At 37.7% G+C, this 16594-nt stretch overlaps 1 protein-coding gene across 3 annotated transcripts in view; it reads right to left on the reverse strand.

The window, feature by feature from the left end:
• LOC135200094 (uncharacterized) overlaps window positions 1-16594 on the reverse strand; it is a 39899-nt gene that overhangs the window by 13396 nt on the left and 9909 nt on the right. For all 3 annotated transcript variants that reach the window (XM_064228411.1, XM_064228413.1, XM_064228414.1), the window contains exons 2-4: window positions 1810-1988; window positions 697-904; window positions 236-469 (exon numbers count right to left, since the gene is read on the reverse strand). In XM_064228411.1, the coding sequence (XP_064084481.1) occupies window positions 236-469; window positions 697-904; window positions 1810-1988 (621 nt within the window). The remainder of the gene's footprint in view (window positions 1-235; window positions 470-696; window positions 905-1809; window positions 1989-16594) is intronic.

The raw sequence follows: 16594 nt of genomic DNA on the forward strand, positions 1-16594 counted from the left end.
GTATACAAGCTAAACTGCTTTATGAGTACGCACATATGTTATGATGCATCTGGGTTACTCCATATCAAGATTGTGCCTGACGAGTCTTCTCATTTTCTAAAACTTTATTCTAATAGTAATGACAGCAAAGTCTGCGTGGCTTCCTGGACACATTCTATATTTGCTGAAAATGTGGTAAAGCAACAATCAAACTATTTCATTAATCAAACATTAACATTCAGTGGCCAAATCTTACCCTTTTTTCACAGTGAATCTCGTTTTCGTCACTAGAGTCTCGGATAGGAACTACTTCGAGGGTGGCAATTTGGTTGGGGTTGTGCACAACATGAACAGCGCAGATATAATGGTCACGCTGAGTGTCACGTGGGCACATCCTGGAGTCAGTCTTCTCATCTGGAGACCTGAGGCACATCTTGAAGCCATATTCGACATTTACTTGAACTTTAGTTGTGTTAGACAAAGGATCAAACTGAAAAGGAGAGGATTAACAAATAAAAATTGGCTCAGTCTACTTCACTGTTATGCTTGAACAATATTAAAATTTCAGGTATACATTAAGGACAAGAATAGCACCAATATATTTATAAACAATTCACAGCCCAACTACTATACTAAGCAATGAAAAGCATATCATTATGTCAAGTCTTTGGCCAACTCCTGATTGTTCAGTTTGGTAGTAAAATCTAAATGCCTTACTGTGATCTTGCCAAGATTGAAGTTGACCATATCGCCTCTGAATTTTGATTCTGATGCACGGTCAACATAGTTGAAAGCCTCCAATCCCAACTGCTGTTCACTAATGCCCGTTGGGAGATTTTGCTGAGGGATCTCAGATGGAGAGTTGGCGAGGCGGGAGAAGAAGCCCCAAATGTTGAAGTCGTTATCATCCTCAGTTTCAGCACATCTGTCAAAAAACATCACTGATTAGTTATATTCAAATATTCCATCATATTAAGTTTTTTTTTTTTTTTTTTTTTTTAACTTTTGTTAAATGTATACAAAGAGTTGATGTCTCAGCAAGAAATCAAAGCCCAGTAACTTCTTTCTGCCTAACCACCACATGTGTGAAGTAAGTAAAAAAGTTGAATAAACTGCCCATTTCCTTTATAGCTAATGAGTAGTGTATTCTTTTAACATTTAACTGCAAATTAGTACAAAATCTCTATTTGACACATATTATTTCATTAGAATGGAAATAAGTCATTAATCCACTACAATATCATATACCAGCAAAATAGTATCACAAATGCTGCCATGCATAAACACCAAAATTAATCATCAGTTCCTGGATTTACAACATTTCCAGCTGACTATTTATGGCTTCCAAGAGACTCCTTATCCTTTATGATGTATTACTTCAGAATAAAGGTTCTAAGCAAACTCATATGTTAGTAACGTTAATCGAGCCCATTTTTTGTGTCACAAGAAAACAATCAGGAGACACTGGATCATCCCAGAAGGAAAACGGCAATAAATGATGCAGTCACTAATTTAAAGTATAACTACAAAACAGTTTTTAACCATGGGTCACTAGTTAAAACTAGGATGACTAAATATGAACTGAAGTACAGTAGTGTACTGGTAAAATAAATTTTTTTTAATGTTTATCTAATGCTGGGAAATGACTGTGAAATGAAGAAACGGTACACATACTTTCTTTTAACCAATGCTTGCTGGCCATCAATTACACGGTGAAAGAAAGCACTGGTTGAAAACTATTTTTTTTTCTTGTGACCAGTGTTTGGATGGCAATGACAATAAACTAATCACTACAAATCACACAACAGTTATTTTTTTATCCAATATTACTTTGATTTCTCTTCAATGACTTTAGAGCTGTTGAGCCAGGGCCTTTCCCAGACGACGATCTCACAGACGTAATCATCTTCGGTGTGGTCCAGGGGGCAGTTAGTGACGTCAGGAGTTCCAATTGGGCAGTTGGTCTCTCCAACTCGTAGAGTCAGGTAGACAAGCTGACCAGTGACAACCTGAGGATTAAAAAAAATGGCATTTTAGTATTACTGCGCAAGAGATCATCAAATGAAAGCATTAATATGTAACACACACAAACACAAAGTCAAAATAAAACATGGAAAAAAATTGTAATTACGCTCTTAGTGCACTGAGCTATGGACAATATTTTAGAAAAACCAAAATGGATTTTCATACTTAATTGATGACCTGTGTATGAATTTACATTCATACGAAGGCCATCAACCTACCCCACAAAAGCATATTGATGGAACTGCTCCATTCTTCCCTCTAAAATTGTTTCCAATCTTGTCTTTCAAAGAGTCCCACTTCTAGACCCATTAAACCACATTATTACATAATCTTCACCCTATCTGAACAGGGTGACACTTGATTTTCAGAGAAGATTATGAATTTGAGAGTACAACATTTCCTCCTCCTTGATACCTTCACTAGACTTTTACCAAGTAGGCCTACACCAGGCATCCGCTTTCTTTATCCACTCAGGGAAAATAGTGAATTTTAAAACAGTTCGCTTGGCACAATTCCCATTCCTTTCTAACTCTACTTTTGGAGTCCCTTCGGTTTCTACGTTCTTGGCGACGCGTCCTGGGACATTTCCGCGTTCAGAAATGGGCCTGGCAACTAATAATATAGGCTGCTGCCTGCGCATGCGTCACTGGCCTAGCGAGAATCAACAAACCGTTCAACCTCTTTCCTTTGAATGCAAATATTGTTATTCTCGTAAGAGTTAGGTGTTGCTGTAGGGCTGAAGCGACTCAGTTCCGTCCTAAATTTATTTTTACACGAATAAGATTATCTATTTCTTTACTTTGTACATTATTTATTATTTATTGCACTCTTGACTTCTAGGTGATTCATTGGCTTAGTCAAACTTATTTTAATAGTATCAATTATCCTTTCCTTTACTCGCACTCGACCATTTCGACTAGTTCCTCTAGAACGATCATTATGATAGCAACATCCTGTAGCTAGATACTAATTAATTTACGAAAATAATAATACAATAATAATAATAATAATAATAATAATAATAATATAATAATAATAATAATAAAACCTTGTATCTAGATAATCATTACATACTGTATGTGAAAATAACACAACACCACCACCTTCAGCTAACGAGACACAAACTCCTCGTGACTACACGAGATATTAACGAGGTGGAACGTCAGAAGACCGATGTCCAATTCCGAAAAAAACCGGCGCAAATAACAGCTGACCTTTCATGTGGACAATAAGACAGGCAACACCTACAGTTATATTTACGCGACTGGTGTGACTTATTATTACTGTTATTATTCAACATTCACGTACATCCATCAGTGTCAAGTAAAAATAAACAGGAGAAATACAGAGCCGAGGAACTATATTAAGACAAATAAGAAAATAAATCATATAAAAACAAGAAAAAGGGCAGAGGAACGTATCTATCAAAATGTAGATTATACAAATAAATCAGTGAGTAAAGAAATGAGTAAATAAAGCTGTGTCATGACGGATGACAAATCATGCAACCATTGCTTCACCTCCGAACGTCACGTAACTGCTACGACGCTTGTATACAAAGCGACTGGCCTTCCACCGATACCTAGATCGTGGATCTCCCAGGACCCAAAATAGATATTATTTTCGTGGACCTTCTTCCCCAAGATAGGTCGTGCTTGCTTAAACAGCTGCAGTATCCCAGGAATTCGTTTGCTGACTACTAATGCGCGCCATAACTGTTATTCACGATGATCTACTTAAAGCACCAACTTGAAAATAAGTGTTTACATGTTAGTACGTATAAGCCATACGAGTTGCCTTCAATATTTTTTCTTTTACTTATAAAATTATAACAAAGGAAAGACTGATCACATGTTATTCTGCTTCGATTTTCTTGTTGTTTATACAAACATAAAATCAAAAGTAAATAGTATAATTAGAGCTTTCTTTGTATTAGCCGTTTAATTTGAATATTTCTTAGTCTGTATAACAGATGAATGGTTCACATAACGACTAATTGTAGTGTTTTACAGTGTCCTTTTAAGCCTATGAAATAATACAACGTTGGTTTAACTGCTTTCTTAGCATGTTGCAACGACATGATGATTCACATGTATTTGCGGCCTATGTCATTACGAAATAACCAGGAAATGAAGGCCTATTACAAAATGCGTCAATGGACTCCATTAAGGCAAAAGAAAATCTGAAAATCAGCGCCACTGTTGAAGCATATATTAAGCTATGCCTACATAATAACACACTTTGTAGTTACCCCAAAAATATATACATAAAATAATCTTTAAAGAAAAAACTCAGGTCGTTGAAAAAAAAGTACCTCTTTATAGCCAAGACTAATGGAAAGCAGACACCAATACCCTTCCTTATCCTTTTAAAGTCTCTGGATAAGGGAAATGTGTGTAAGTCCCGATGGAACCGAAAGAGAGCCGCTTCTGAAAGAAAGCGGATTATGGGTAAGAAAGGAAAAATAGGAATTAGAGAAAAATGTCAAAGCCCAGATGTAGACGGAGAGTTGGGTTGCTTCCTTTACGATTATAGACCCAAACCGCCCCCGCCCCGAATCCCTTTGTTTTTCTATGGGTCTGGGCAAGATGCGGGTATGACGGTACCCTACCCCCTCCCCCCCCCCCCCTCGGTCCTCCTAACATAATCTATAGAATACAATGTAAAACAGTTTACATATGTATATATATATATATATATATATATATATATATATATATATATATATATATATATAAAGCTTTAAAAATCACAGAGATGTACGTGACTTCATTAAATAACCGAATCCCACAGGAAAATGATAGTCAGAAATCCAAGCGCTTTCGACTTTACTAACAATTTGTCAAGGAATGTATATATATATATATATATATATATATATATATATATATATATATATAGAGAGAGAGAGAGAAAGATAGAGAGGTAGAGAGATAGAGAGAGAGATGAGAGAGAGAGAGAGAGAGAGAGAGATGACTGATTGTTATGGTTAATCAAACAGAACTACATGGGAATACATAAGCTAGGAAAGATTACAAAAGCTAACCTTTTACTTACTTTGGAGAGTAATCCACTAGCACACCAACTTGAGTCAAAGAAATTGGAACACCAAATTACGTTAAAAACAATAAAAAATAGAATCAAATAAAATGCTGCAACCAGAGACCAGGACCCAGATAGTCTAGCAACAACATCTGTAAAATAGCAGTTATAGCCACCACACTAAACAAACAGGGTCGTATCCACACTTAAGACATAGTGGAAGTTCTGGCTACCCAACTTTGAAAAGATACTAGTACTAGCCACCACACTTCAGACGTAGCATTCCTGGATGTGACACTTGAGAAAAGCAGTCCCAATCACTCCACTAAAGAAACAGCAGTCCTAACCAATATACTTGGATAATGAGTTCTGGACAACCCCCCCCCCCCCAAAAAAAAAAAAAAAAAAAAAAAAAAAAAAAAAAAAAACGCTCTAGCCATCACACTAGCCAGGCCGTCTTGCAAAATCGGCTGGGATGTCGATACAGGTGGTTAAAAATGAATGGTCCGAGCATGGCCTCATCACCGAACCCACGCATACGCCCACATGTATCCTATATTCCCTCTGAGGGCCATCATCTGCAACCCTGGCAAACTCCCCTTCATCTCTTAACATATAAGAATTGTCTGCAGCAAATACGGAATGAAAAGGCCACGCACGCGTATACGTCAGCTCTGTTTGTAACAAAAGCCCAAATATCCACATGCGTTATTTGAATATTAATCTTCATATCGCCCCACACCCAGACAGTATTTAGATGCAACCTAGACACGTAACAGCCCCACACGTATCTAACACAAACGTGTTGTTTGCAACAAAGACGCGAAAAAAAGGACACGCCCACAATCACACACAAGCTGCGTGCAACGAAATAACAGCACATGCAAGTCATGTGGGTGTAGACGAATCCAAAATGATGAGAGAGAGAGAGAGAGAGAGAGAGAGAGGAGAGAGAGAGAGGGAGGAGAGAGAGCGAGAGAGAGAGAGAGAGAGAGAGAGAGAGAGAGAGAGAGAGATTGAAAACGATATAAAATATTCAGGTTCCATTTAATCCTAAAGGGCAGAGAAGCCACACAAAAGAACCGAGCAGGTGAGCGCACCAACCAGAACATGCCTCGTCCTGTTCCTCAGTGACCTTAACATTGGGAGAACCACATACGAACAGGTATTCTTGCATACATGCATACACACACATGCATACATATATCCACGAGGGAAAGAGAAACGATGGAGTTCTGCAAGGCCTTTCGACTTCTTGTCCTTTATTTAGCAGAGCTAAGTAAAGGACAATAAGTCGAAAGGCCTTGTAGAACTCCATCGTTTCTGTCTGTTACGTAAAGGAGAATTAGTCGGAAGGTCTAGCAGAACTCCCTCGTTTCTCTTTCCTTCCTGGATTTTGTCTTCATATATTCAACACGTTTGATATATTAATGATTCAGTTATACATATATATATACATGTAATTTTACAGTTATGCATATATATACACTTAACTTTAATGTAACTTTAATCTGGAAGATTTCATGCATGGTTTTACTCATTATAATTTTTATGTATAAAGGACATAAAATTTACTCTGATATTGATAATGCAAAATTGTTTATCAATTACATTTCAATTACGGTTCCATGCTGCACTGTTAGCCAAGCTGTAACCTCATTTTAATAATATCGTATTAATTTCTGAACTGTCCTAAGTACTTTTCATTAATATGGAATTGATATGATGAATCATAACCTCTCCAGATGCATTCGCACTGTAAAAACCAGCTCCTCAGTATCTCTTTACTAAGTAATACTTTATTTGTATCACAAACAAGCACAGAAATATCATATCCGAGTGAACTGGTCCTTTCATTAACTTGCTATCCAGTCGAAATGTGTTCACGAGGCAGTAAAGACTGTTGTTCCTTTATGCATCATTATGATGTATCATAATTGAGCGTAGGATGAAACTTCACATTTGCATTATGCCATAGTTTTTTTTTTTTTTTGGTAACTAGATTTTCTCTAAATAAACTTGGCATCACTACTTTTGCATGTTTAGAAAGCACAGCTAATTACATGTTTTTTTTTTTTATCCGTCGGGTCCTAAATTTCTTTTTAAAAACAGAAACGTCATTTAAAACACCAATTTCAACAAGCTCTACCAACAATTCATCAAAAGGGAAGTAAAACCTTCTTGATGAAAGCAAAAACTTCGTCTCTGTTGGTTGGTAGGAGGTCCACAACAAGCCACCTACTCCCTTTGAATTAGAATGCAAAGAATTAAGGGCAAAGGCCAAGCGATGGTACCTACGAAGTCATTCAGGGCTGAAAGCGCAATTGACAGTAAAATGGTTTGAAAGGTGTAACAGGAGGAAAACCTCGCAGTTGCATTATGAACCAAATGTTTCAGAACTTCCATACTTCGGATAATGGCCCTTGCCGGCATATGGCCAACTGAATCTGAAGCAAACCAATCACCAGCAATCACGTAAGATTATAAACTATATATCAAATAATTTCGAAGTGGTAATCTACACCTTATGTTCCGGGTGAAATCTATAATCTAAGAAATGTTTCTGTAAGCTAAAAAAAAACTTTTCTTTTCTAGATAATCTGATGAGATGCTTAAACAAAGCCATAATTTGATAATGAAGATAAAGCATGCGTTTCGATTATATGATGATCCATTCATAGGCCATAATCGAAAGACATCTTAACTGAGAGTTCCGGTGTATCTGGAAACCACTAAACATTTACAGAAAAAAATTCCATCAAAATACTCTGTAAATATCTATGAAAATATAAGGACATCAAAAGGCAATGCAAATATATCGATGTAACCTGTAAATATCTTTCGATGTTCCAATGATAGATTCAAATATTGTGAAAAAAATATTTATACAGTATGCAGAACGAAGCACTGGGCTTTTATATATATATATCTATATATAAAACATGCAATGAGCAACCTTTCATTTCTCTGTGTTTGTGTAACTTGATTGGTACACTAAACATTTTTATTAGTAGTGTAGAGGTAGCCTCCATGTTAATATCATAAAGGGGATGTAACTTTAAAGTTTATTAAAATGCGTTCAAAAGAGTGAAGCAAGACAAATGCCAGTCAATTTGCTCTAAACAAAGAATAAAAGTACAGTATATTTATGTTTCAAACCGGGTACTCACTTCCAGAGCTCTGTTGCCTATATTGCAAAGTCCCGCTAAGACGACCTCGAGGAAAATAATGGTCGCTATTGTATCACCAACCATTCAAAGAATAAAATTATCTTTGTTTTCAAACAAGGCATAAATTTTCTTGTCTGTTCCAGGCTTCACAAGGCCACGCTATAGGCAGATCTATACGGGAAGATTCTAAAGTACGTATTTTCGCTCTCAGGTCAGAGAAACTGTTTTGGTTGGGGGCAACATCTAGGGATTAGGGTTTCTGAATTACCGTCATTTGCGGATAAAGAATTTGGCAGTCATTCAGTTTACATTTGATTAAAAAGACACCAAGAAGTCAATCGAAGTAACTAATGTGTCAGACGAAGACAACAAAGCTGATGTTAAAAGGGCTGAAAGAAACGTCTTGTAAATCTTTTCCTCCCAATTTCTTCCCCCCTTCTTTAGTCTTATTTTGTTTTCAGGCCGTTCCTGTGTTACGTTTATTAGTTTTCTGTAAAATAAAACTATTGAGACTTTCTGTCCGCCCTCAGATCTTAAAAACTACTGATGCCAGAGGCCGCTGATTGTTATGTGGATCATCCACCTTCCAATTATCAAACATGCAAAATTGCAGCCCTCTAGCCTCAGTAGTTTTTATTTTACTTAAAGTTAAAGTTAGCCATAATCGTACGTCTGGCAACGAAACAACACACGCCACCACAGGCTGAGTGTTTCGAGGGCCGGGGCTCATACAGAAAGATAGATCTATTTTCGGTGGCCTTGGTGATATACATTACAGAAAACTCGACTGCGCCTAAAATACTTCGGCGCATTTTTTTATTCGTTTATTTTTCATCTTGTAACGGCACATACAGCAAAGATGGGCACGTGTCAATTTCGATGGGAGAACTCATGGGATCTTTTATTGCTTACAACTTCTATCCCCTATTCACTTTCTTTTCTGCGGCGTCACCTTATCTTCTCAATGGTGAGATTCTCTACATGACGCCACACTAACCACTCACTATACATGCGGACCGTTATTTCAGTCTCTGTGGCCTTGGTACAGCGCGCGCGATACGCCCATATAGGTACAGGTGAATCGGCCGCTATCTGTCTGACCTGTACAGGTGGGTGGTGGCCTATCCGAAAGAATTTCGAGGTTATGGGTCCATCTTTGTTCACAACCAGAACAACCAGGTTTCAGATAAAGCTGACCTGACCCCTACTATTATTAGTTACTGAAAATCATATAAGGGGCCGTTCCATTTTGCAGTGGTATCCCCCAAAAGAGGGATACCACTGCGCGCTTCTACAGAATAAAATGCCCTAGTGTGTGTGTGTGTGTGTGAGAGAGAGAGAGAGAGAGAATCTTGTATTAAGTAAAGTAAACCCATTGGATGAAAGATGCATAAACTGATTAAAACTTAATTTATATATTTATATATATACATTTATATATATATATATTATATATGATATATTAATATATATATATATAGAAAGAGAGTGAGAGAGAGAGAGAGAGAGCTCGGTCACAGCACAGACTTTACTGCCTAAAAAAAAAAAAAAAAAAAAGAAGAAGAAGAGAAGAAAGGATTGAATCTCTCTCCACATTTTGTATTCCGACTGAATGATTAAAAATGGAACATCCCCTCGACTACGGCAAACTGGATTTATCCAGTTCCAATCCACACAGCCTTGATGTGAAAAATACATCGCGACATCCGGTCGATATTGTCCCAAACGAAAAGATACATCTAAAAAAAAATGACAATTCAAGAACGTACAACTTGATAACAGTATTCCCTTTTAAAAATACATCTATAAAAACAATCCTTCAGAGAGTTACTATTTAAAAATAGGCTGTGATTTGAAGCGAGAACTCATGCAAAAAAACTAATAGTATAGCAAACTGGATTCGTCCAGTATGCGAGAAAATTCTGCATGCATGCATGCAAGCAGGTACACAAACCCAACTTAGAGCCTGACATATTTTAATGCATGCTGGGCGATCTCGAGACGTCGACTTGAAGACTCGTCGTATTAATTCGAATCCTCCTGCATCAGTAATAACGAAGTCATCCCCCGCGGCAAAGGTCGCTTTTAATAATGGAGAGGACGATACTACTGTTCTCGATTGCACAACGCAAACACCGGTCTCGGATATGAGAGAGAGAGAGAGAGAGAGAGAGAGAGAGAGAGAGAGAGAGCTTAACAGGCAAACGAATCACTGGGATACGGGAAGAACTTGCAAACATAAAATCATATTTGTATGTAACAATAGAATGTCAGAGAGAGAGAGAGAGAGAGAGAGAGAGAGAGAGAGAGAGAGACTCTATGGCGCATGAAAGCGGACAACAATTATATAAAAGAGAATTTCAAGTTCATAAAAGAATGTCAACTTATCAGCGAGAGAGAGAGAGAGAGAGAGAGAGAGAGAGAGAGAGAGAGAGAGAGTTCACCATAAAATGTTAACGTCGTCGTTACTGGCAATTACGCAATAATCGATACGTCCCAGCCGTAACACTGCCATCAATGCATTGCGAGGCTATGTCGTGATACAGAAGAATCAGCAGAAATCCACAAGCAGCGCTGCTGTAACGCTTCCTTCTGGTGTGAATGAATCGATGGACTTCCAACAGAAACCGATAAACGCGTTAAACAAAGCAACAACACTGTTGCTTTGTTTGGAAGATATTCCGTGACCTCTTGGACATCGTTTCTGGGGTACATGAGCGACTAAACCACAGCCTTTCAGACGTGACACTCCAAGAGGACAAAGGCTCCCATAAGTATCAGAGATATATAGCAACTTAGGTATTACCAGAAAATTAGACTGCAGGAGACAAGGGTTTAGCTGATGTTTATACTGGAATAAAATCTTTTATTATTGAATACAGATAAAATCTAAATAATTTAAGGGTTTAGCTGATGTTTATACTGGAATAAAATCTTTTATTATTGAATACAGATAAAATCTAAATAATTTTAAAGGGTTTAGTTTCACTGATGTTTATACCTGAATGAAAGTCGTTTTATTATTGAAATACAGATAAAATCTAAATATTTTCAGAGTTTAGCTGATGTTTATACTGGAATAAAATCTTTTATTATTGAATACAAATAAAATCTAAATATTTTCAGAGTTTAGCTGATGTTTATACTGGAATAAAACATCTTATTATTGAATACGGATAAAATCTAAATAATTTAAGGGTTTGGCTGATGTTTATACTGGAATGAAATCTTTTATTATTGAATACAGATAAAATCTAAATAATTTCAGTATTATTCTATTCGCAGTTCATATTTTCTGTTTACAATAAACACGTTCCGTTTATTTCGGTGTCAACATGTATGAAAATCCAGGAAAACAGAAGCAGCCACTTGTTTGACTGAAAAATACCAAAAAGCTGTTAAAAATTTCTCTACCGCGTCTTCAGTGAGCAGATTAAAAAAAAAAAAAAAAACAATTGTATTTCCACGAAACAGTTCCTATATGTAAAAGGTATCATATGCGAAGTCTAAGAGTTGTGAGATGAAATGAATGGCAAAGAAAAATAAAATAAAAACGCAGTTCTATTGTATCACATGAGATTTTTGAAAAGATTTATTGAAAAGGGTGAGGAACGCGGAGATACGAGGAAGTGGTAAAACTGTTGGCACAAATGAAACGATAGATCAGTGCGTTCTGCGATGGTCTGACAATACTAAAAGAATGGGGGAAAAGAAGTGGGTGAATAAAAAGGGTATATATGCAGAGGAGTGACCTTAGGTGAATGGAATATTCATACTCCTTTAAGTATTTATTCAGCTCAGGACGAACTCATTTACTCCACTAAAAATGAGCAACGATTCAAACAAGTTTCTTCGGCGCAATCGAGTTTTGTGTCCAGTGGTGTCCTGCACCATGGCCCATAACACTTTTAGCCGCGGCTCATGAAATTCAGCCACGGTCCGCTGGTGGCCTATGCTATTGGTACCTATAGTGCTGTCAGAAATACGATTTTGGCTAAATTCAACACCAAATAAAATAAAAACTACTGATGCTAGAGGGCTGTAATTTGGTGTTTGATTGGAAGGTGGATGATCAACACACCAATTTTCAGCCCTCTGGTCTTAAGTAGTTTTTAAGATCTGAGGGCGGACGGACAGACAAAGCCGACACAACAGTTTTCTTTTACAGAAAACAACAGTTTTCTTTTACAGAAAACTAAAATGGAAAACTATGGCTCAAATGTTCCGAGGAAACTCCACTGATTATTTGCGACCAATACAGCTGTGGGACACAGTTTTTAATATGTTTAGACCTAATTGGTTTTGTAAAGAGACAGGCACATTGGAATGATGCCACGAGATGAATGGACCGAGTGAGTGTGAACTAAGTCATTTTTAACGCAGGAAAAATACGGTAGGCATCGCAAATGGAAGGGAGCACACTTTCAAAATTCATTCAAATCCTTTTCAACCTGAAAGCACGTGAAATATATTTAACTCTTAAAAGCTTCGACAGAAACGCTGATTTTTCCACTCGGTGCCTTTTAGTACAGATGTTTTAAACATTCTGTGAGTGTGTGACGTACAACACTCGCACACACACAGACACACACACCTGCAAATGAGGGGGAGGCCACGAGGGGCTGATCCCACTGGGAATGAGACAGAGGTCACATAATGAATAAAATGTCATTTAATAATTTTCTTATGTCAAATGTTCCCCAGTATATTCTTCTTGAGTATAACAAAATAAAATACAGTAGTACATATTGGGGTGTACCTCTGTTTTCTAATTGAGGAAAGTTCCTAGTTGGACGAGTGGTTTTCGCGCTCGGCTACCAATCCGGTGGTCCTCAGTTCGATTCTCGGCTCGGCCAACGCGGAACCAGAGGAATTTTTTTCTGGTGATAGAAATTCATTTCTAGATATAATGTGGTTCGGATCCCACAATAAGCTTTAGGTCCCGTTGCTAGGTGACCAATTGGTTCCTAGCCACGTAAAAATATCTAGTAATCCTTCGGGTCAGCCCTAGGAGAGCTGGTAATCAAGCTCAGTGGTCTGGATAAACTAAGATATACTTAACTTAAAAACTATTTGAGGAATATTCTTAAAAGTAGGCAAAACACATAAAATACTCTCGGACCTGGTTGCAATATGAATTTTGCATCAATACCAAAACGAATAAATTACAATATTTACAGCACGTCAGTTACCTAAAATATTCACATCGGATCGACAAAACTTTAATGCGAACCGTAGTAGGAGAACAAAGTGAAACACAAAATGGCACTGATGAAACATTCAGGAGCAGACGTCCAGACGTCAAGAGTGTGAAAGAAGAAGTACGAATTGCTAAACAGCTTTTCGGTGACTCTGAGCACATTTGTCGTACACCGAAATTCTAACAATATCAAATGGATCACCTGAATATTTAATATACCACTGACTCCAAATATTTCAATTGCATCAAAACCGATCAAGGCTAAAAATTGATTAGTTAAAATATTCTCTTCCTTCATGATCTAAATTAATACAAATAAAAATGTTCCCATTTTGAACATTTTCAAATTCGCTTGAAACCATCAGAGTAAAATCAAAATATCGGTTGGTGGAAAAAAAAATAATATCGGTTTGTAAAAATGACTCCCTCTGTAAAAAATCAAAAGAAAATTCAGTGAAAAAAATAGTTAAGTTCCCAGATGTCGGATCATATAAAACATTCATCGCCCGTCGACACTTCTCCTCAGCATAAAATAGTTGGCCAGAGCAAATAATTCCTCTCATTTCGGGTACTTCAAATATTCATCACATATCGAACATGGCTCCGCTTGTTTTTCCTAAAAATAGACTCGACGTCCCTTATTAGAAGGGAGTTGAGGTTACCGAGTCCACTACAAGAAAAGTGAAGAATTACTACAATAATAATAATAATAATAATGAACTCTGAGGTCACTTTTCCGTTCAAGAATAGAATAAGAATATAGAATTTAGGCCAAAGCCCAAGTACTATGACCTAAGAAGTCATTATTATTATTATTATATTCACTCAATCTGATTCATTTTGGTTCCTAGCGCCTTATTCTGATCCACTGCTGCGCGATCCAACTTCATAGGATCCATTGTTTGTTTGTTTGGTGTTTTGACGTTGCATGGAACCAGTGGTTATTCAGCAACGGGACCAACGGCTTTACGTGACTTCCGAACCACGTCGAGAGTGAACTTCTATCACCAGAAATACACATCTCTAACTCCTCAGTGGAATGTCCGAGAATCGAACTCGCGGCCACCGAGGTGGCAGGCCAAGACCATACCGATCACGCCAATGAGGCGCCCTTAGGATCCATTGAAGCTCCCTCATAATTGATTATCTTGACAATCCAAAAAGGCTGTCATCTCGATGGTCAGTGTTCCACAAAACAGCTTTCCTAAGTGCAGAGTGTCAAGCTAATAAGTCTTAAACAGGGACGAGACAAGAAATGGAAGGTAAATTATTAATACAAACATAATAAATCAAAACACGTGACAGCAGATAAATCGAGATACATCGCGGACAAACAACTGGCCAAAAGGCGCGAGTGAACGACTACCTTGAAACCAATAACCTTACGTCAGAAGATACCAATTACCCGAGTATAAAACGCAGGCCCGTTCAATCAATAAGCCACTCTTGTTACATACGACTACTGTGACGTTCAATTGCTTTACCAATCACTCACTTCTAATCTACCACCACAGTGACACCAGATCACTACATCTATCAATTGTGGACTACAAAATTGAGGCGAAAGGCCCAGCGCTGGAAATTGACGGTACACATAAATGTCAGAAAGGTGGAGCGAAAGGAAAAACTGAAAGCATTTGCACTAGGAAATAAAACTGTCAGGAAAGGGTTGAGAGCAAGATGGGAGAAAGAGAAAATGAACGGAGGTATAGTAAAAGGCATGATTAGGGGTTGCAGCTGGGGGCCAAAGGGACGCTGCAAAGAACTTTAAGTCATGCCTACAGTGCACCGCGTGAACTGCACTGACGGCACTAACCCCCTACGGGCCGCATTTATCAGTATTCCTGTATCTGAAACAACTGTAGAACCAGCTGATTCAGTCAATCATTTTTATACCTGAATACGCTGCCATGCCACTTCAGTTTATAAATCAATCCTTCAAACATCTGCAAATGCAGTCATGGCAGTTCACGAGGTTAATCAATCACTCCTTACAGCTGTAACTGACGGGACACAATTCAGTAAATTAGTCGGTTAGTATTACAGCTGAAACTTAGTAACGCCAGTTAGCTTTGTCAGTTAGTCATTTGTACATGAACTGCGTAGGATGGTACCTATTAGAATGTAGGCGTATACCTCTCACTATACGCTGTAGAAAGTGTTAAAGGTTCTTTGCCACAATTAAGTATATAACCTGTCAGTTTCATAGCTACGCACAAGTAAGTAACGCCAGTTCAGTGTATCAGTCAGTCATTGAAACTTGAAATGAGTTAATGGTTCCCATTAGTCTCGCACTGTAGACAGCAGAGAGTTAATACTAAAGATTTGTTTGTTTGTTTGTATGGTGTTTTTACGTTGCATGGAACCAGCGGTTATTCAGCAACGGGACCAACGGCTTTACGTGACTTCCGAGCCACGTCGAGAGTGAACTTCTATCACCAGAAATACACATCTCTCACTCATCAATGGAATGACCGAGAATCGAACTCGCGGTTACCGAGGTGGCAGGCCAAGACCATACCGATCACGCCACTGAGACGCTAGCAGAGTTAGTACTAAAGGTTCCTTTCAGCTTCACTTCGGCTCCAGATACACTGCCTTCTTCCTTGTACCTTTAACCTATTTGGTGGCTTCCTACAGGGCTGTCCAGCTTCCATCTTTATGATACTTTCACCTTCCATTGTGAGAGTTTGATTTATAAACAAAAAGAAAAAAAATGACAAACTGAATAAATAAAATCCCTCGTGTGTCCACAAACACAGATATGACAATTCGTAGCATAAATCAGTCAAAAACAAAACGACACAGAACAAAAAGAATTCGCTCCATGCCATTAAACGCAAGAACAATAACCATAAAAACAATAATAAGCATCGATCACAATAAATGCAACCAACATATCAATCTACTACAAAGAAACAGAGGGATATAATAAGGAAAGTTGCCGGATTACTTCCAAGAAGACACGATCGATTATATGACGCAAAGGAAGTTTAGGCCATTACGACCAAAGTGTTAAGTATGTCTGTTTTGCACACACACTATACATACATACATAAATAATATATATGCATATGTATATGCATATATATATAACGCACACAACAACGCACACATACATCCACCCACAACACACTACACATATACTCATATTTATATTATATATATATATATATCA

This window comes from Macrobrachium nipponense, chromosome 26, assembly GCF_015104395.2.
Source record: "Macrobrachium nipponense isolate FS-2020 chromosome 26, ASM1510439v2, whole genome shotgun sequence".
Taxonomy (NCBI): Eukaryota; Metazoa; Arthropoda; class Malacostraca; order Decapoda; family Palaemonidae; genus Macrobrachium; species Macrobrachium nipponense.